The sequence below is a fragment of the Phlebotomus papatasi genome, chromosome 2 (assembly GCF_024763615.1).
Source record: "Phlebotomus papatasi isolate M1 chromosome 2, Ppap_2.1, whole genome shotgun sequence".
NCBI classification, from domain to species: Eukaryota; Metazoa; Arthropoda; class Insecta; order Diptera; family Psychodidae; genus Phlebotomus; species Phlebotomus papatasi.
The window spans coordinates 32,944,050-32,965,255 of NC_077223.1; the positions used below are offsets into that span (position 1 = coordinate 32,944,050).

Sequence of the window (21,206 nt, forward strand, 5' to 3'; positions counted from 1 at the left end):
AAGGAAGAAAGTGAAGCAGATGTAAAGGAAGGTAGTAAGAAGCATTTGTAGACTCAGGTGCCAGAAGATCGATCTCAAATCATTTAGAACTGAGAGAACTCTCAAATGATTTTTGTAGACAGTTTTCAAGATTTCTTTTCCTTCATTTCTCGCAGTTGCTTCATTTTCTATTGTCAAAATGTATGCAATAATTGATCGTAATTCTCCATCTAAACAACCTACAACAATTGCAAGTATAAAATCTGATCCTATAAAAACCACTGTCATGAGGACTAGGCAAATTAACTGAAAAATTAGGTTGACAGGACGATAGAATGCACTTGTTTCGGGCAGTAAGGGAATTGTGTACATTAAGCCTGATGTAAAATTTGTTACATATGCATTATAAATATAAAGCTCAGAAACTGAGAAAACCAGTAATATACTGCAACCTCTAGAAAAGAAATATTCAAAATGTTTTTTTTTTCTTCAAACATTAGCAATATGTTCACTTTATTTACCTGACAAAGAGAACGTAAAATTTAAGAGTTTCCTGGTATTCCCTGATTCTTATATCTGATAATAAGCTATTAGTCTGAATTGAAGTTTTTATATCTTCAATAAAATCCCTAATTCGTTTCCATTTTTCATCGTACCAGAGAAAGATAAAGTATTTCCATAAACATTGGTATGCACCTCCGAAATATACAATTAAATATGAAAAAAATGTGAAATTTCCACCAATTCTGAACTGAGAAATTTCTATAATCATGAAAAATCCACAAAATAGGATAATTAAAGGATAAATGCTCAATATTAAGAAATTTTCAATTTTATTTTTGGATTTTCGTAGAAATTCCAAATATATCCAATCGAAACAGCGATCAAGGTATTTTTTAGCTTGATGTAAATTAATCGACAACTTTTCTGATACTGACATTTTGAAATGATTTTGCACTACTGTCTTTCAGAAGAAGAGTATCTCTTATTATACTATTTCCTTAAAATATTTCTTTCATTTAAAATTTATTTTTCTTTACTATTTTATAGCTTGTTGTGCTAACAAATTCCTGAGATATAAGAGACTTGTCTACAAATTATCAATTTTATAAATTCTTTTTGTTATTGCAACGTGTTAAGGAAAATACTAAACTTTTCATTGAACAACGTTCACTGTAATTACTGTGACAGGTCAGGCTATATCCTGGCTACAAAACCTTGACGTGCAATTGTGAATTGTGATGTTATGTTTCTTCTGTTCGTTTTTTTAAAGATTGTATCGCAATCATACGATATTATATACTGTAATTAAAGGCCACGCAAAATTCATAAGCCTATGCACACTAAATTTCGAGGTAACTTTATTCTTCATTGTTTAAGGGGGATCCTGAATTACAAGCTCAAAAGAATTGAAATTTTTATTATTGTTTCAATAAGTAGATGAACTGGCATAAATAATAAGATCCTATATTAATCCATATTTGATCCTTTTGCAAAGATGAGTCAAATTTCAAAGTCTGAATGCACATTTATCATGATAGAACATATTTTATCGTAAATATATTACTCACAATATATATCTATCATCTGAGCGATCATGAAACATGATTTTTCATTGTTTCATTAGTTTGTTATTTAATTGAAATTCAAACATTCGATTTTTACCATTGTATGCAATAAATATTTCAGAAGTCAATTCGAAGTATTTCCGAAAATACAGAGACGCAAGTAAAGAAATATAGAACAGATTTGCAAACAGTCAGGCGAACATCTAATATGTAAATAACTTTGAAGCGTATTTTCTCAACTTTTCATTTTTGCAATCTCATTCGAATTGACGGAAAAAATATCCTCTAAAACAGAGGTAAGTTGTTTCTATCTGGGTTAAAAATGGACCAAGGCTATATACCTTATAAAAGGCTATATTATGTACCTTACCACGCCCATATACCTTAGGTATCACTCTCGGTCTCGACTAAAACGTTAACGCGCCGTGAAGAACTCAGCCTAAACTTATGCGTACATTTGCCCTTACCTTACCCTATCCGTCTCGGTAGCGGAATACGCAGCTGAGGTGTGGGAGAGATCTGCGCATGCTAAACAAGTTGGTAACGTAACCTCTTAAGGATTCAGCCGTTGCAATTTTTTACTGAACTTCTAAAGACAGCCAATCTTTTTATAATTTCTGATCCAGGGTCAAGACAAAACATGTTCAAATTTTCTTTATACTTAAGTATTTATTATAAGAAATATTTTAATTTACATGATTTAAAGTGAGTCTATAAATAATCTATAAATAAAATGAATCAAAGACTCAAATACCTGAATCACAATGCTCGCAATGATATTGAAATAATGATCAATCTAATGGCCTTTGTACACTAGAGCCATTTATGTCCATATTCAAGAGTTTTTCCTATACAAGCACAGGGAATTTGCTTCAATATGGACATAAATTTTTCTAGTGTGTAGAGGCCATAACAGAAGCTAATCCTCCAGAAACCAAAATTTAAAAGATTGTGAGATATGTTTTTATGCCTTTAAACTAATTTGTGAGATATTTCGTATTATTTTATGAAGGTATAGAGTAAAGCTCCAAAAGTAACTGCCGCTTTGGAAATCTGTGAAATCCAGAAATATTTTTGATTAAAAAATATATAAAAATAAAGAATTAAATGCCATACCTGTAATACAGTGTTGATCGAAATCGGAGTAAGTCCACCAGCACTCAATCCTTTTGGCTTTTGAGCTATGCGAAAAATCATTAGAAAAATCCTCTGATCATCTATGCCTAAGTTATACCAGGATGTTTGCCAAAGTGCATGAGCCACTCCTTCTGTCCTATTCAGAAGGACCTGACTGTTGTAGGAGTAAATAAATAGTAAAACTATGGAATTGCAACACATGATTAATGTTGCAACTGAAGCAGATAAATATCGGGCCAGAAAGAAACTAAAGCAGATGTAAAGGAAACTAGTAAGAAGCAATTGTAGACTCAGGTGCCAGTAGATCGATATCAAATCATTTAGGACTGAGAGAACTCTCAAATGATTTTTGTAGACGGTTTTCAAGATTTCCTTTCCTTCACTTCTTGCGGTTGATTCATCTTTCATTGTCAAAATGTATGCAATAATTGATCGTAATTCTCCATCTAAGAAACCCACTATGAGTCCAAAAATAAAATCTGACCCAATATATACAACTGTCATGAGAATTAGGCATATTAACTGAAAAATCAGATTGACAGGACGATAGAATGCACTTGTTTCAGGTAGTAAGGGAATTGTGTACATTAAAGCTGATGTAAAATTTGTCATATATGCATTATAAACAAAAAGCTCAGAAACTGAGAAAATCATTAATACACAGCAACTTCTAGAAAAGAAATATTTAAAATGTTTTTTTTTTCTTGAAATATTTGCAATATGTTCACTTTATTTACCTGACAAAGAAAACATAGAATTTCAGAGCTTCCTGATATTCCTTAATTCTTATATCCGATAACAGATTAGTACTCTGAATTGAAGTTTGAACATCTTCCATGAATTTTCTAATTCGTTTCATTTTTTTATCATGCCACAGAAAGCTAAAGTACTTCCATAGACATTGATAAACAGCTCCGAAATATACAATTAAATATGAAAAAAATGTGAAATTTCCACCAATTCTGAATTCGGTAATTTCTATGACCATAAAAAATCCACAAATTATTAAAATTGAAGGATATATGCTTATTATCAAAATATTTTTAATTAAATTTTCGGATTTGCGTAGAAATTCCAAATACATCCAGTCGAAACAGCGATCAAGGTATTTTTTACCTTGGTAGAAATTATTAGATAATTTTTCTGATACTGTCATTCTGAAATGATTTTGCACTACTGTAAGTCAGAAGAAGAATTTTCCTTATTATAGTATTGACTTGAAATATTTCTTTCATTTAAAATTTATTTTTCTTTAACATTTTATAGCTTGTTGTGTTAACAAATTCCTGAAATATAAGAGACTTGTCTACAAATTATCAATTTTATAAATTCTTTTTGTTATTGCAACGTGTTAAGGAAAATACTAAACTTTTCATTGAGACACTTTCACTGTAATTACTGTGACAGGTCAAGCGATGTCCTGGCTATACAAAACCTTGACGTGCAATTGTGAATTGTGATGTTTTGCTTTTCTTTTTTTTGAGATTTCATCGCAATCATACAACATAGGGGAGACCGGGGAGGTTAGGGACACTTTTTCATGTTTTGACTTTGAGACAGTATTCCAAAAAATCACGATAGTGTATTACAATTTTATGCGGTCTATAGGATACTTATGGGTATTGACTTTATAAAAGTACTAGATAGAACTTGGAAAACAACTGAGTTTTCTTGGAGAAGATAAAACATATAACTTGACGCTTTGTCCCAAACCAAACAAAGGGGATGTTTGGGACGCGTTTTTTCTCACATAATTTGCATTATTAGAACACGATAATTAATTTTAAGTACTAGATTAAAAACATTTCTATTATTTAATCTTTTTTTTCATACTTAGAAATTAATATCAATTTAATTTGTACACTAGAGTCATTTATTGTCAATCAGTTATTTAAAGTATTTTCTTTTTATTTTCCATCTACATTTCTTTGTTTTTTTTATTCTAAATATTGCAATTATGATCATTAAATTCCTCAGGCGAGTAGATTCTCTTGCAACTTTTAGTTTTGAACTCATTGACGGATTTCTGTATGATTTTACGACAACTCCATTTTACCTGTTTTTTCTTATTTCTCTGAATAAGCTCTCACCTTGTCTTTTCTGGAGAACTTGTAGAGCATATTGTAAAGGATATTGCTCGAGAAATTTTTGAGAAAATATTTTTTAATGGGATTGAGCAAAGGTCGAATATCCTCTGGAGAATAAATTATTGATTGCCAAGATATTGATGGTTTATTAGTCTCTGTAGGCAACTGCTGATTTGTTAAAGTTTTCACAAGAGGAAGATTTCTAGTAGAATCTGGGCATTACTCTCCATTTAGGCAATAAAAAATTGCACGCCTTCTACAATCTTGTCGAAAATTAACGTCCCATTCATCCCCTTTCAGGTGTCCCAAACATCCCCGCGGGTAGTTTTGGTATTTAAAACCTTTAAGTAAAAAACAAGAGCGTATAATCTCTGAAACTTTCATAAAAATATGTTCCCAGATTATACTGCTAGCTAATGAAATAAAAAAGTTTTGATTATATATCGCTGATATAAAATACAAAGAGGAAGACTGAGACGTCAAAATATACGATTTTTATCAATTTTAAAAAAAATGTTCATAGTTATTAAAACAATAAAACTGAGAATATCCATTCTTTTAGTCAATATACATCTTAATGTTGCCTAAGATTGAGTAGTGTATAAATCCCATTTATTTCAAAAATTAATGAAAAAATCGCCTTGTCCCACACTACCCCTGTCCCAAACCTCCCCGGTCTCCCCTATATAGTAATTCGAGGAGAGATGGAACAGTAGTGGGAGAGATGAACCACTTCTCCTCCTTCTTACACCCTGCGCACGATCTCCACCTCATTTGGTCTATTTAAGCCCTTTAACATTCTAATGAAAACCCCCAAGTTACAACTCCCTTATACGGGCTTCAGACCTAGGGCTTAGCCAAATGGTTTAACTTCTTTAACTTCTTATCAATCAATATTTTTCATAAAATTTTGACTTAGAATTGTATTATAAAACCCAAATAATCTATTGGATTCTAAAGAACCAAATTAATTGGTTGTTTTTAAGATTTTGAGACCTGCTGGAACTGGGCTAAACCTCTAGTCTGAAGACGGCCTTACCTTTGAAATTGTGCGATAAAATAGAAATTAAATTTTTAGGTGTCTAAAAAATTTCCAAAAATTTTTATTTCTCCATAAGGATACGTGTATTTGAAGGAACACAATAGTTTTGGCGACACTTACCGTGTGAATTTTGATCCATGTTCTTCAAAATCTTTTCAGGTCCATCTCAGATATTATTTTCTCTAAATTTCTGATAAGGCTGACTTGATACACTCACAAAGTCATCGAAGTAGATAAGCCACATTTTTCACAAAATAAATCATTTATACTGAAAAATTAAAATAAACTCTAATAAATTCAATTAAATACCATTCTTATCTAATAACAATTCCCTCCTATTCTAAATTATGTAAAAATGAAAAAAAAAATTTGCTAAAATAAGGGGTGTTCCATCTCATTTGCACTTTTTTTGAGTGCCTCAAAATACAACTTTTTTAAATCTAATTTTCCGAAGTGACTATTTTCATTTAGGCTTTTCTAATATTGATATATTAAATTAAATTAAATTAAATTAAATGCAATTTGTCCAAGACACTGATCACACTTTATTATTGATCGTATTGAGGACGCATAGTCACTCAATACAATCGATGCTTATCGAAAGGACATCCTGTACTAAAGATACAAAGTTACATCCATTGTTAGCGGACTGTCTCAATGAAGGATTCAGTTGTTCAGAATTTTTCTTGTATAGGAACTACAGGAGTTACCCAATGATCTTTCTTTCTTTCTTTTTTATTAAATTTGCAAACGAAAGTTAGCTGATATAACCATTTATGTATTTAGATGCATTAATATCAAATCAAATGATTCATGTTCGAATTTTCTTTACATCTAAGTATTTATTTTATTAACATGGTTTAAAAACAGGTTTTCCATAAAATAGGTACTCCTTTCATAAACTATAAATAAAAAGAAACAAGAGAAGAAAGACCTAAATCGCAATGTGATTGAAATAATGGTTACTCTAGCTGAATGTATAGTCCTTCAAAAACCACAATTTAAAAGATTGTGAGAAATACTTTTATTCCTTCAAATTAATTTGTGAGATAATCGGTATTAGTTTATGAAAGTATAGAGTAAAGCTCCAAAAGTTACTGCTGCTTTGGAAATCTGTGAAATCCATAAAAAATATCGGTGATTAAAAGTCCATAACAATTATAAAGAATTAAATGCTATACCTGTACTACAGTGTTGATCGAAATAGGAGTAACCCCACCAGCACTTAGTCCTTTTGGCATTTGAGCCATGCACATGATGATAAGAAAAATCTTTTGATCATCTATGCCTAAGTTATACCAGGATGTTTGCCAAAGTGCATGAGCCACTCCTTCTGTCCTATTCAGAAGGACCTGACTGTTGTAGGAGTAAATAAATAGTAAAACTATGCAATTACAACAGATGATAATTGCTGCAAGTGAAGCAGATAAATATCGAGCCAGAAAGAAACTGAAGCAGATGTAAAGGAAACTAGTAAGAAGCAATTGTAGACTCAGGTGCCAGTAGATCGATATCAAATCATTTAAAAATGAAAGAACTCTCAAATGATTTTTGTAGACGGTTTTCAAGATTTCCTTTCCTTCATTTCTTGCGGTTAATTCATTTCTCATTGTCAAAATATATGCAATAATAGATCGTAATTCTCCATCTAAGAAACCCACTATTAGTCCAAAAATAAAATCTGACCCAATAAATACAGTTGTTAGGAGAACTAAGCAAATTAACTGAAAAATTAGGTTGACAGGACGATAGAATGCACTTGTTTCGGGCAGTAAGGGAATTGTGTACATTAAACCTGATGTAAAATTTGTAGAATATGCATTATAACCATATAGCTCAGAAATTGTGAAAACCATTGTTACACAGCAACTTCTAAAAAAAAATAAATATCTAAAACGTTTTTTTTTTTCTTGAAATATTTGCAATAGGGTAAAGTGACATAATTTGGAATTATGGTTACAAGTTGGACAATTCGCCGGTACAAGTTGGACATGGCTTTTTTTCTTGATAAATACAGTACAAAATTTGTTTTTAAGCACAAGGAACCAAATTATAAAACTAAAGAATTAAAAATATACAAATAAAAATGAAGTACTAAATTTATCAAGACAAAAAGCCCTGTCCAAATTGTACCATTGCATTGTCCAACTTGTACCACTTTAACCTACTTCACTTTACTTACCTGACAAAGAAAACGTAGAATTTTAGAGCTTCATGGTATTCCCTGATCCTGATATTAGATAATAAGCTATTAACCTGAATTGAGGTTTGAATATCTTCAATGAAATTTCTAATTCGTTTAATTTTTTCATTATGCCAGAGAAAGGTGAAGTATTTCCATAAGCATTGGTAAATACCTCCGAAATACACAATTAAATATGCAAAAAATGTGAAATTTCCACCAATTTTGAACTGAAAAATTTCTATAACCATAAAAAATCCACAAATTATTAAAATTGAAGGATAAATGCTCAATATCAAAATATTTTTAATTGAATTTTCGGATTTTCGTAATAATTCCAAATATAATACATCGAAACAGCGATCAAGGTATTTTTTACCTCGATAGAAATTAATCGATAACTTTCCTGATACTGTCATTCTGAAATGATTTTGCGCTTCTGTTCGTCAGAGGAAGAATTTTACTTATTATACTATTGGATTGAAATATTTCTTTCATTTAAAATTTACTTTCATTGAATATTTTATAGCTTATAGTGCTAACAAATTCCTGTGTTATGAGAAACTTATTTAAAAATTTTTAATTATATAATTTCTTCTTATTAAAACGTGTTAAGGAAAATTCTAAACTTTTCATTAAAATACGTTAACTGTAATTAGAAGCCATGCATAATTCATTAAGCTCTATGAACACTAAATTTAGAAGTTTTTGTATGCTTCATTGTTTAATAATTTAATCATATAAAATGGTGTTGAGAGATACAGTGAAGATTAGTTCAATTTTGAGTATAATTTGAAATTAACCATACAAAGTTGGTGAGTAAAATTTATATGATATTTGTATGAATCCCTTAATGTCCTTCATTCCTTAAGCCTTAAATAGATTTAGGCTGATCCTCGAGAATATTCAGCCTGTAAAATTTGGAAGTAAAGATTTATTCCAAATTATCACACACTGTGGGAATTAGGATCATCAATTAGAGATCCTTTGCATAATAATTTCCTTTACCTATTTCTTTACTCCCAAATTTTGCAAGCTTGCAGTTTTTTTAAGATTGTCTTGGAAGTCGATATTCATTTAATATTAGCCTAATTTTTCCCAACACCTCTTCATAGGCTTACATACCTCTGTTTTAAGAATAATCTTTAAAACAATTCCTATAAAATTTCTCCGAATATACCGTACTTGGAGGTGGCTTTGCAGTCCGGAGGTGACTGTATTCGAGCTTTATGTAAGCTTTTCTTTAATTCTAGCTCTTAAGGATTGTCTTCGTCGTTCCGATTTATTATATCCGTTCAATAAAGACCACCCATAATTAAAGAAAAGCTTACGGAAAGCAGGAATGCAGACATACAGTTATCCGCATGTACGATATTTTAGATATTGTCCTTGGAAGTTTTTTATCCAAGTATACGTCAATGCACCTTATCCCTTCCTTTTAATGATTTTACAAAATTAAGATGCATACTTTAAAAACCGAATCTTCTGAATTAATTACTTAACGTTAGCAGCTCCTAAGTGGCAGCAATTAATTCGTGGCTCTCAATTTATATGTAACTTGACCACCATTTGAGTCGCTTCGACATTCCCTGTCAACAGTTACAACAGATTAATTACTAATTTAATTAATAACTGTCAGATTCACTTTATTTTTTGCTTTTGCAATTCACAAAATCCATTTGGCGTCCTAAAAAAATAACTTATAACATTTTTCCGATCTTTTATGTTCCGTTTCCTTTCGAATTAGTATATCAAACTTTAGTTCACTATCGATCATGTTTCAATTTAAAATCATCTTGTGAGATCAAAATATTATCCATAACAGAATAACACATAAATCGGTTTCATTTCTCTAACAATGTTCCTAATGAGGCTGGAAACTTTGGTATTTGTTCTGGAATCAATTATACTACTCGAATTTCACAGACAGCGGTATAATATCCCTTGTTTTTTCAGCCCCTACAATGTTTACCTTCTACTCTCCGGGGATCACTTTTTCAACATATTTTCGCGTTTGAGACGTTTTATGAAAAAAATATTGTCATGCTGTTTGTCCGCTGTTTGGTCCAGAGACCAAACGGCTAGAGATAGCGACTTGGGACCTTCGAGAGACCCCTATAAATTGGCCTCCGCATCATTAACATGCCCATCAGTTTCTCCCACCCCTCCCCTTCTCCTCCAAAACCGTTTTTTTTTTGGTATTACTCAAAAAGTCTTGGAATTCCCGATACGTATTCTTTTTGTCCGAAAACCAATTGTTTCTAAGCCATTAGAGCGCCCATTTGAGTGATTTATAGAGCGGCTTAAATCGGTTATGAACCGGTAAACGTTAAATGATGTACTTTTGATGAGATATAACATCAAAGTAGCGATTTCGAGCATTTCGCTACGCATGGGACGCTGATGAGTTTTAAACATGCATGGCACCACTTTTCTATATAGATTTTTCCTAGATAAGTCGTATTTCCAAAACGTATGGTAATGGTAGATAAAGATCCTTATGATATACGAAATTTACCGCATCGTCATTCATAGGTCTGTAGACACAATAAAATGTTTTTTTTAATGATTCCTGTATTGATACGCTTGAGCGCTATATGGATTATCTTCAAGGCTTGCAAACTACTTTGAAATTCAAGTGACCAACTGTAAATAGTCAATTTCGAAGGAGGACATGCCCCTACTCCCAGTTCATTTACCATTCAGGAATGAATTTCCATTGCGTATTTAAAGTTTTTCCATCAAAAAGCTTAATCAGCTTAATCATTCCAGGAAGTTTAAAATTTTTCATAGGATCGCGAAATAGCAAAGAATCCCCAGGATTACGATGAATTTCGGAATAAAGATTCATAACAAGAATGATACTAAATAATGAACTATCAATTCTTTCAACTGTTTATAGATACCGATCCACTATATATTTCATTCGGGCTGTATCTTAGTTTACGCCTTGTTGCGAAAAATCCACAATTTTTTTATGACACCATCTTATAAACTCAAACATTTCAATTTAACTCAATTTTCAGAGATCACAAAAATTGCTAGGATATCCAGGAGTGATCTTCTAAATCATGTCTAAACGATAAATTTTATAAGACTCATTAGATCACTCGTAAAATCTTTTAAAGCTATTTAGGGTAAGTGTGCCAAATTCCGGCCAGCTTGCAATTTCGGCCACCTTTTTTGTTCCTCGAATTTCCATGAATTTTTAGTTTTTACATACTCTATAGATTATACAATGCAAAAGAATAACAAAAAATGTAGCTTCGACAAACGAGATGACGTGAAAAGGGCATTGGAAGAATTTCTGAAGGGCAAGGAACTATGAAAATGAAGGTGGCCGAAATAGGGCACCAAAGCTATGTCTATATTTTTATTCATTTTAAAATATATTAAGAATTATTTTAGAGTAAATAAAAACGATAATCTGTTTACAAGGTTCTAAGCAACTCTCCTTAAGTAGAAGGAATAAAAAAAATCAATTTCTATTAAAGATATTACATTTCAAACTTAAAACTTTGGCGCTTCCATGCAACTAAGCCGAAATTTGGCACACTTACCCTAATAAAATAAATGGCTTGTGATAAAGATTTATGGTGCTATTCCATTGAAAAATGAACATGTTTTTTTTAGAACTTTACTGTTCTCATATGCTTCTACTACATAATGTACTTTTTTGTATTGGTTCCTGTCACGGCTATTTCATGATTTTAGAAAACGGCGAGTAACTTGAGAAAACAGTCGAAACAGGAACCAATAATGTAAAGAAAAGTCTATCGACTTTTCTTAATACAGAAGCACTTGAGAACAGTAAAATGCTAAAAAAAATAGCATCGGAATAGCACATTTATTAATTTTTTTTTTCAAATTGTTGCATTAATTCCTGATTTTCAGGAATAAAATTGCAAGGGGAGGAGGACAATCCTCATTCCGGTTATCGGCCTCCGAGTGGAGCTGCATTGGAGAATATGCAGCAAATGTGGATGAATAGTAGTAATGACACATCTAATCCTCATCCTGGACAAAATTCTGTTGGTGTCCAACTGAAAGCAATCAATCTGCAGCAGAATAGTCTTCGAAATCAAATACGTCAGTCAGAACAGAATTTGTCGGCGCAGCATGCAGCTCTGGTTCAGCAGCAACAGACATACATTGATGATGCTGTACGTAAGGCACAGATGGAGACACTCCAGACCCAAGCTGAAGTCAATGGGATTGTACTGAAGGAATTTGATGATGTTCTCCTGCCCATTGTCGAGTCATGCACGAAAGATAGTATTTCAACGGGAAAAAACTGGATACTTCAGCACACGGGCGATGCCACAAAGTGTTCAATAATCCTTCAGTATCTGCTGCAGAAAGCTCTAATTGCAGATGCTGATTTCTCTCACAAACTCCATCTCATCTATCTTGTAAATGATGTTCTGCATCACTGTATCCGGAAGAATGCTGCTGAGTTGAAAAAATGTCTCGAGAATGTGGTGATTCCCATGTTCTGCAGTGCTCAATTAAGTAAGTTGCTATATTTTCTGAATTGTTGAATTTTACGAATTTTTCTAAACATTTCATAGAATCCCCATATTTCTAAATTATAATAACGATATTAGAATGTTTTACTATTCCTGAGATTTCTACATATTTTAATAAAAATAAGATTTTTTTCGTGCGACGAATAAAACGGAGAAGGTTCTCTATATTTTTTAAAGAAAAAACTACTTGAACTTACTTCAAAAGAAATATTTAATTTTAATCGAAACTCCTATTAAAATTTGTTTTACAATTTATTTAATCAAACTTTAGATTATCTAACATTAATTTTTTTTTTATTTTCAAAAATATAATTATATAATTTTCATCAGAAAAAATATTTTTTCAGCAATTTGCATCTTCAAATTAAATAAAGAAAAACCTAGCTATATGAAATTTTCAAATTAATTTCCTATTGTTTTTTATTAAAAATTAAAAAAAAAAAATTGAATGGTGATTTTGAAGTGCAACCAATTTCACATCGTTGTAATTTTTCTGACTAAAGCCCGAACTAAAACTCTAAAGTCTCCTCTTGTAATTGTGTAATCAAGCTTTCGCAAAAACTAATATATAAATTCTATAAGATTCTGTAGGGTAAGTGTGCCAAATTTCGGCCAGCTTGCAATTCCGGCCACCTTTTTTTTCCTCAAATTTCCATGAATTTTTAGTTATCACTTACTTTAGAGATTATACAATGCAAATTAATAACAAAAAATGTGGCTTCGACAAACGAGATGACGTGAAAAAGACATTGGAAAAATTCTCAAAGGGCAAGGAACTATGAGAATGAAGATGGCCGAAATAGAGCACCAAAGTTATGTCTACATTTTAATTCATTTTAAAATGAATTAAGAATGGTTTTAGAGTAAATAAGGAGATAAACTGTCTACAAGGTTCCAAGCAATATTCCTTAAGAAGAAGGAATAAAAAAATCAATTTGTTTTAAAAATATTACATTTCAAACCTGAGACTTTGGCGCTTGCATGCAACTATGCCGAAATTTGGCACACTTACCCTACTTCCATTTCGGGAAGATTGTATGGAACCTCGAAAACTAGTTTATCATGTTTGTTTTCTTTAAATCAGTTCCTAAAATACGAAAAAAAATAATAAAAATATAGATATTGCTTTGGGTAGTATTCCGGCCACTTTGACTGTAATACCGGCCATCTTGTTTGTGACCACCTTTTGTGAAGCAACGGATAGAAAATTTCAAAAACGTCACACGGAACGAGTTTAAAAATATTTACTTTAATTCGTTTAAATGACCCACAAGTACTGAGATCTTCCGTGTAATTTGTCCTGAAGACCTGAAGAATTTACCTTGGCAACCCAAATTTACGCGCAAATTCCCGCAGCAGTTTGCCCTTCCTGAACTCTTCCAAGGCCTATTCCACATCATCTTTTTCATAGAGGCGATGCTTTTTTCTGTGGGCATTGTAGAATTTTGAAATTGAAAAAAAAAAAAAACACAAAATGAATAAGAAATTCAGGAAAGCAAAATATGTTGCCGGAATAAGCAACACTACCTCACCGGAGAGACGCTCAAAAAAATATCTACTTTTTTACGCGAAATACAGAATCCAGCTGAGATATTTTACCCTAAATTTAAAGAATGATTCACTATTAACTTAAACAGAAAGAATATTTAATGAAAACTAATCAATTTTCATGAAAAATATCGAAGGAAAACCCTCTGCATTTCACCACAAATCACAAGACTGCTAGAAACACAAGCGATCTATCACATTTTTTGTAAGACTCTTTCCACACTGAGTTTCTACAACACAATTTAAATTCAAATTATACCTAAAATTTAACGTTTTTGTGTTAATACATCCTAAAATGAATAAATAATTAAAAGAAAAGTACATTCATTGACAATTCGAAGATTAAATGCATAATTGTAATTCATTTAATTGTATGGCCGAAATTACACTCAAAGTGGCCGAAATTTGGCACACTTACCCTATATGTTTCGCATAACACTTACTTCATGAACAAATCTCTCAACATTTGGATGACTATAGTTTGCTTTGTAACATTCAGTCAATTTTTGAAAGGGTTACAGCACAACGTCCGCCACTCTTAGGGTAAATTACGTCACTTCCACGGCCCTCGATCAAGGGCGTTTTGTGATACTAGTGTAGCATTACCATAAAAAGCCAGTGATAAGCCTAGATCAGCTTACAGAGGTGCGATTCCTTCATTGCAAATTTGGATTGTGGCAAACTCGAACGATATTTATACTTAAATAATGCAAATTTCGTTTAATAATTCCTAAACTGTATGCAACATATTATCGTTTTTTAATGAAAAAAATTGGATGTGAAATGCATAAAAGTGTCTGAAAATCTTTAAAGTCGATTGTCTCGAAAACTATGAGAGATAGAGGCCTCAAGCTTTACGTCCGTTTAGAACCTCTGTCAGCGACCCGTGAGAATCCGCGAAGATACTCATTACAAACGGAAAAAGCAAAAAATACGCGCCCCGTGAAAAAACGCAAAAAATACGCGCCCCGCGAAAATCCGCGATAAAATACACGCCCCGCAAAAATCCGCGAAAAAATACACGCACCGTGAAAATCCGTGAAGAAATTTGCGTCTTGCGAAGATTCGCGAAAAAAATCGAGGATCGCGAATTGTATGTGTCACCTTACAAATCTTCGAATATGGGCTCACTATGAAAAGGGAGAGTGAGAAAGTGCTATATATTTGGGAAAAGCTTGTCCGACGCCGCTTCTCTCGCTTTTTTTCCCGCCTGACGCTAATAGCAAATTTTCTTAAAATTGAAATATTTAAAGTGAAATATCTTGAGAACTGATCGATTAATGTCTTAATTCTTTCGTCTCCTTTGGGACTCTGGGTACCCATGGAAAAAATAATTTTTTTGGACTATTTAGAATCGATAAAAATCCGATTCTTATGGATGATTATAAACTATATAAGGATGCCCAAATCTAGGATGATTTTTGCAGGATCCTAATTAACTCCTGAGATATTTTTGGTCAAAAATCGTGAATTTTCGATTTTCTGCTTCCTTGCAGATATTGTGACTTTTTTTGATATTTTTAGACCAGAATAAGGGAAAACCTCTCGGGGCCAATAAGTATGATAACTAACAGTTACAAATTCCATAAATTCGAAAAACAATTTTTTCTTAAATTTTCAAAAAACTTGTTCAAACTTTATGGGTACTGTCGTCCCCAAAAATCTAGAGGTCAAATGTAAGGTTATCCCGCCAATGCCCGCCATTTGCTTTTTGACACCAACCTTGTACAGTAGAGTCTCGCTATAGTCCATATTTGGTTCCAGATTTGACACTTGGGTCGCACTATAGTCCATGTCATTTTTTAAAATTACCAACGACATTTAGTATTGAAATTGCTCGACGGCTTCCACTTTCTTTGCGATTGTGGTACTTGTCCTCGCTCTCTTCATTATGGATCACAATTATCACAACTACTCAATAAAGTTTTCCAAAAATATTAAAATAATTGTGACAACATTTCATGTCGCGTACTAAAAAAACATAACCTAACTTAAAATCAGTGTTTTGAAATCAACGGTCAATAAATTGTGGACTATAGAGCGATGGCCTATAGCGGGACTCTACTGTAACAAAATTCCAAGCGGGAGCGACATTTTTGCCAATATGGCCGATAATTTTGACATTTGGCAGCGCGGGAGATTGTTTCGGGGAAGTTTTTCCTGTTCTTCCGGATTTTGGTAAATTCTGATTATCCAGGAAGTGTCTTTTATGCTTTTGAGAAAGCTTAATGTGTCTACAATAACATCGTGTTGAGAGAAATGTGTTTTAAAGTGTTATGTGTGAAATATTTTGAGGAATCTGTTGGCAAGCAAGAGCTGGGTGTCCTTTTTAGCACTTCCTGGACATCCCACAAGATACTGGTCAATAATTCTTCTTGTTTAGTGATCAGCCTTGCAAATTTATCATTTGACACGCAAAAATAATTCACAAAATTGATATTAACTTTTGGAAAATTGAAGTTTGTCTCCTTTTTGTTCTTTTGGGGACGAGAGTACTCTTGAGTTTTCCAATGTCCTAGAGGAGGAAAAAATTCTTTCTCTATTTTAAATTTAGAAATTTAAAATAGATTGAGGGCCCATTTATAGCTATGTAATACAATTTTGAACTTGGAATACAACGTAGAAATTGTATTACATCGTAGAAGTTGGAATACATCGTAGAAATTGTATTACATCTTTGAAGTTGGAATATCATCATCATCATCAATCATCATCATCATTTCAACCACTTATCACTATTGGGGGACGGGGAAGTTGGAATCCAATGTAGAAATTGTAATACAATTTTGAAGTTGGAATACAACGTAGAAATTGTATTACAATTTTGAACTTGGAATACAACGGAAATCCCAGATCTTTTGGGATTTTCTTGCATATTATGCCCAAGACTCTTCAGATACCTTCCGTGGTCAGACGATTTCTGGAGCTTCCTCCAAGAAATCCCAGATCTTTTGGGATTTTCTTGCATATTATGCCCAAGACTCTTCAGATACCTTCTGTGGTCAGAGGATTTCTGGAGCTTCCTCCAAGAAATCCCAGATCTTTTGGGATTTTCTTGCATATTATGCCCAAGACTCTTCAGATACCTTCGGTGGTCAGAGGATTTCTGGAGGTTTCTCCAGGAAATCCCAGATCTTTTGGGATTTTCTTGCATATTATGCCCAAGACTCTTCAGATACCTTCTGTGGTCAGAGGATTCCTGGAGCTTTCTCCAGGAAATCCCAGATCTTTTGGGATTTTCTTGCATATTATGCCCAAGACTCTTCAGATACCTTCCGTGGTCAGAGGATTTCTGGAGCTTCCTCCAAGAAATCCCAGATCTTTTGGGATTTTCTTGCATATTATGCCCAAGACTCTTCAGATACCTTCCGTGGTCAGAGGATTTCTGGAGCTTCCTCCAAGAAATCCCAGATCTTTTGGGATTTTCTTGCATATTATGCCCAAGACTCTTCAGATACCTTCGGTGGTCAGAGGATTTCTGGAGCTTCCTCCAAGAAATCCCAGATCTTTTGGGATTTTCTTGCATATTATGCCCAAGACTCTTCAGATACCTTCTGTGGTCAGAGGATTCCTGGAGCTTTCTCCAAGAAATCCGAGGAAGCTCCAGAAATCCTCTGACCACGGAAGGTATCTGAAGAGTCTTGGGCATAATATGCAAGAAAATCCCAAAAGATCTGGGATTTCTTGGAGGAAGCTCCAGAAATCCTCTGACCACGGAAGGTATCTGAAGAGTCTTGGGCATAATATGCAAGAAAATCCCAAAAGATCTGGGATTTCCTAGAGAGGAGATAGGGAATCCACTGACATGATATTTTGAAAGTTGTATTCCAACTTCTACGATGTAATACAATTTCTACGTTGTATTCCAAGTTCAAAATTGTAATACAATTTCTACGTTGTATTCCAAGTTCAAAATTGTATTACAATTTCTACGTTGGATTCCAACTTCTCCGTCCCCCAATAGTGATAAGTGGTAGGAAACGATGATGATGATTAATGATGATGATGATATTCCAACTTCTACGATGTAATACAATTTCTACGTTGTATTCCAAGTTCAAAATTGTAATACAATTTCTACGTTGTATTCCAACTTCAAAATTGTATTACAATTTCTACGTTGGATTCCAACTTCCCCGCCCCCCAATAGTTATAAGTGGTTGAAATGATGATGATGATTGATGATGATGATGATATTCCAACTTCAAAGATGTAATACAATTTCTACGATGTATTCCAACTTCTACGATGTAATACAATTTCTACGTTGTATTCCAAGTTCAAAATTGTATTACATAGCTATAAATGGGTACTGACAAATTTTGAATATTGCGTTACTTCTCTTAATACACTTCATTGTTAAATAAATGATGGTGGTAAAGCATCCTAGGTTTTGCGAAGTGCTCAAGCTCGTGACTTAGATGCTAACTATACCTCAAAAATACTTTCGCATCATTTACCGTTCACGATCGATTTGAACCGACTTAAAAAAAAAAGATTGCCCAAAATAGTTTATGAGCAATAAAACTAAATTCCCTATAAAAATGACTTACCAGTTATGAATTCGTTCATTACCGGTTTATAACCGATTAGAAAAAATATATATATTCTGAAATTAATCGTCCTGATGGGTAGGATCATTGAGATTTGATAAAGAAAATGTCTTTATTTCAGTCGCAAATGAAACTCAAGTGGCAAAATTGACAAAATTATTGTCACTATGGGAATCTAAAGCAAATTTCTTCGATGCATGTGTTATATCGAAGCTAAAATCACCCCAATCGTCTCTCCAAGAGTACCGAACAAATCTTCTTGTGAAGCATCCAAATGTTGTGTCGTCCGTTAATTTGGCGTCGAAGAATGCTTTTGATAACTATCAACAGCAACATCATGCTTTTGTGGCTCATGCAACGCAACAAATTGCCACGCTTGAGACTCAAAAACAAAATCTCGAGCAGCAAAATATGCGGCAAATGATGATGAATAATCCAGAGCCACAACAGTACTACAGTGACAATTCTAATGACTACCCCAGTAGTCGGGCTCAACCGGTACAAAATGTTGTTCCACCTGTTGGACCCAATATGTCCCAGGGAGTCCCACAGCAATGTCCATCGGTTATTCCGCCAAATATATTTGGGGTACAGAAGCCACTGGATGACAATATCGATGAGCCTCAGATTGCTGATCAGAGTGGCTTTCCGATTCCACCGCCAAACTTTCAGATTCCTGATTTGTCGAAGCCTCCGCCAAATTTGAATGCTCCACCGCAGAAAGTTGTGGAGAAGGTGGAAGATCTAACACCGTCTGTTCCGTATTTTGACTTGCCGGCGGGATTGATTGTTCCGCTGATTAGACTCGAGGATTACAGCTACAAACCGCTGGATCAGAGTCTCATTCAGCTGCCGCAACCAACTCCACCGAGTGAGAGACTCTTGGGAGCTGTGGAGGCTTTCTACTCTCTGCCAAGTCACGACAGACCACGAGATGGGTAAGGGGCATTTTCTATTTGAATTAGGTGAGATTCTTTTACCTACTATAATCCTACTAAAATGTCATGTCCACCTATCAGGGCCCAGACTAAATATTCTCCTGGGCTATCTACAGGGTAAAAAGGGTAAAAACTTTTGTACACTGACCAAAATATTGGAACAAGTTTTCCTTGGAACACATTTTTTGGAATCAATTTGTACCTAGAGAAGATATTTTTTGTTCCAAAAAATTTTCTTTACAGTTTTGTTACGAAATATAGTTACAATTTTGTTAGAGTTTTCTTTTGGAACCATTTTGATACGGTGGAATGTCTACAAATTTGAGTTGATTTCGTTTTATACAAATTTGTTTTGTTTTGTTCCCACTGTCAGGAACAAATTGGTACATTTTCTTTATAACAATATTATTACTACATCTATAGCATATTGCTTCCAAAAATTTTCAGTGTCCGTGGACGAGGTAATTTTTGGAAAGAAATTGTTACTCTTACGGGGAATCTTTTTGTTCCCATTGTCGGGAACAAATCCGTGTAAGTGATTTCGTCTTACAGTTAAGGCCTATACTTCAGTCGAGATGAATTTCGGTGGCAAAAGTTTATAAGGAACATCAAATAAAAATCAACTTAAGAGTGTTTTCTACAGACGCGTGCATGACGAAATCATATGCGAGTGCTGGCAGCAGGAGTGGAAGAGAATCTCGAATTAAAAAAATGAAACCATGTACAGTAGACTCTCACTCAATCGGGCTACAAATTTTGTTGACAATTTTCACGTTTAATTATGAAGCTAATTGGCTCAAATTCGCTGGATTTCTTCCTATTTTATCGTGATTCTTCATAATTGAGCGCTTTTTGTGGAATTTACAGAGGCTTTGACGCTCAATTCTATCGCTAAACCGGATGACATTTTGCCCCATTTCTCGATTGAGAGAGTCTACTGTAGCACGAAAATTGCCCATATATTTGGCGTCCTCCTTGCTTCGTTGGTGACGGGTGACTGAGTGTGAGAAGAGGGATACGATTTCATACTAGACGAGCTATTTTTTGGAACAAATTTGTTACTAATATTGAGTATCTTTTTGTTTCACATAGAAGATACAAATTTATTCCAAAACTTTTCGGTTTCCGTAGACGAGCTACGTTTTTGAACAAATATGTGCCGAAATATTTTACCGTGTACAAAACATATCCCTAAAGCTAGAGATAAGCCAAAATCAGCTTATTGTAGGTGAGATTCTTAACGTCAGCTAACTCGGAATGCATTGAAATTCGATTTATAACTAAAGTTGGGGGACGCCATTCAGTTGTCTTGAATCAAATTCGTGAAATTATAAAATTTTTGTATTTAATCCAAAATATCAAGGATTTAGAAGAACTGACAGAAAAGTGATATATGGGTGAAATATAGACCAGAATGTTCTCTATAATTTTGCCATAGAACTTGATTTCATCGATTAATCAGAAGCCGAGATAATCGAGGTTGTTTGTTTCTGAACTCGTTTTTTCGACCAGAGCGCCCAAGTTTTCATTTGATGAACTTCAACTATATCAAAAAATTGTTGTATTTTGTGAGGCTTTCCATTTAAAACCCTATTTTAAGTGTCTTTGTGGAGTAGAAGCAGTCAAATTGGCATCTGAGTGGT

General features: G+C 33.5%; 1 protein-coding gene across 1 annotated transcript in view; it reads left to right on the forward strand.

The window, feature by feature from the left end:
* Positions 1-21,206, forward strand: part of LOC129803507 (calcium homeostasis endoplasmic reticulum protein) — a 37,727-nt gene that overhangs the window by 14,358 nt on the left and 2,163 nt on the right. Inside the window, exons 3-4 of the mRNA XM_055850116.1 lie at positions 11,890-12,507; positions 18,747-19,563. Of these exons, the coding sequence (XP_055706091.1) occupies positions 11,890-12,507; positions 18,747-19,563 (1,435 nt within the window). The remainder of the gene's footprint in view (positions 1-11,889; positions 12,508-18,746; positions 19,564-21,206) is intronic.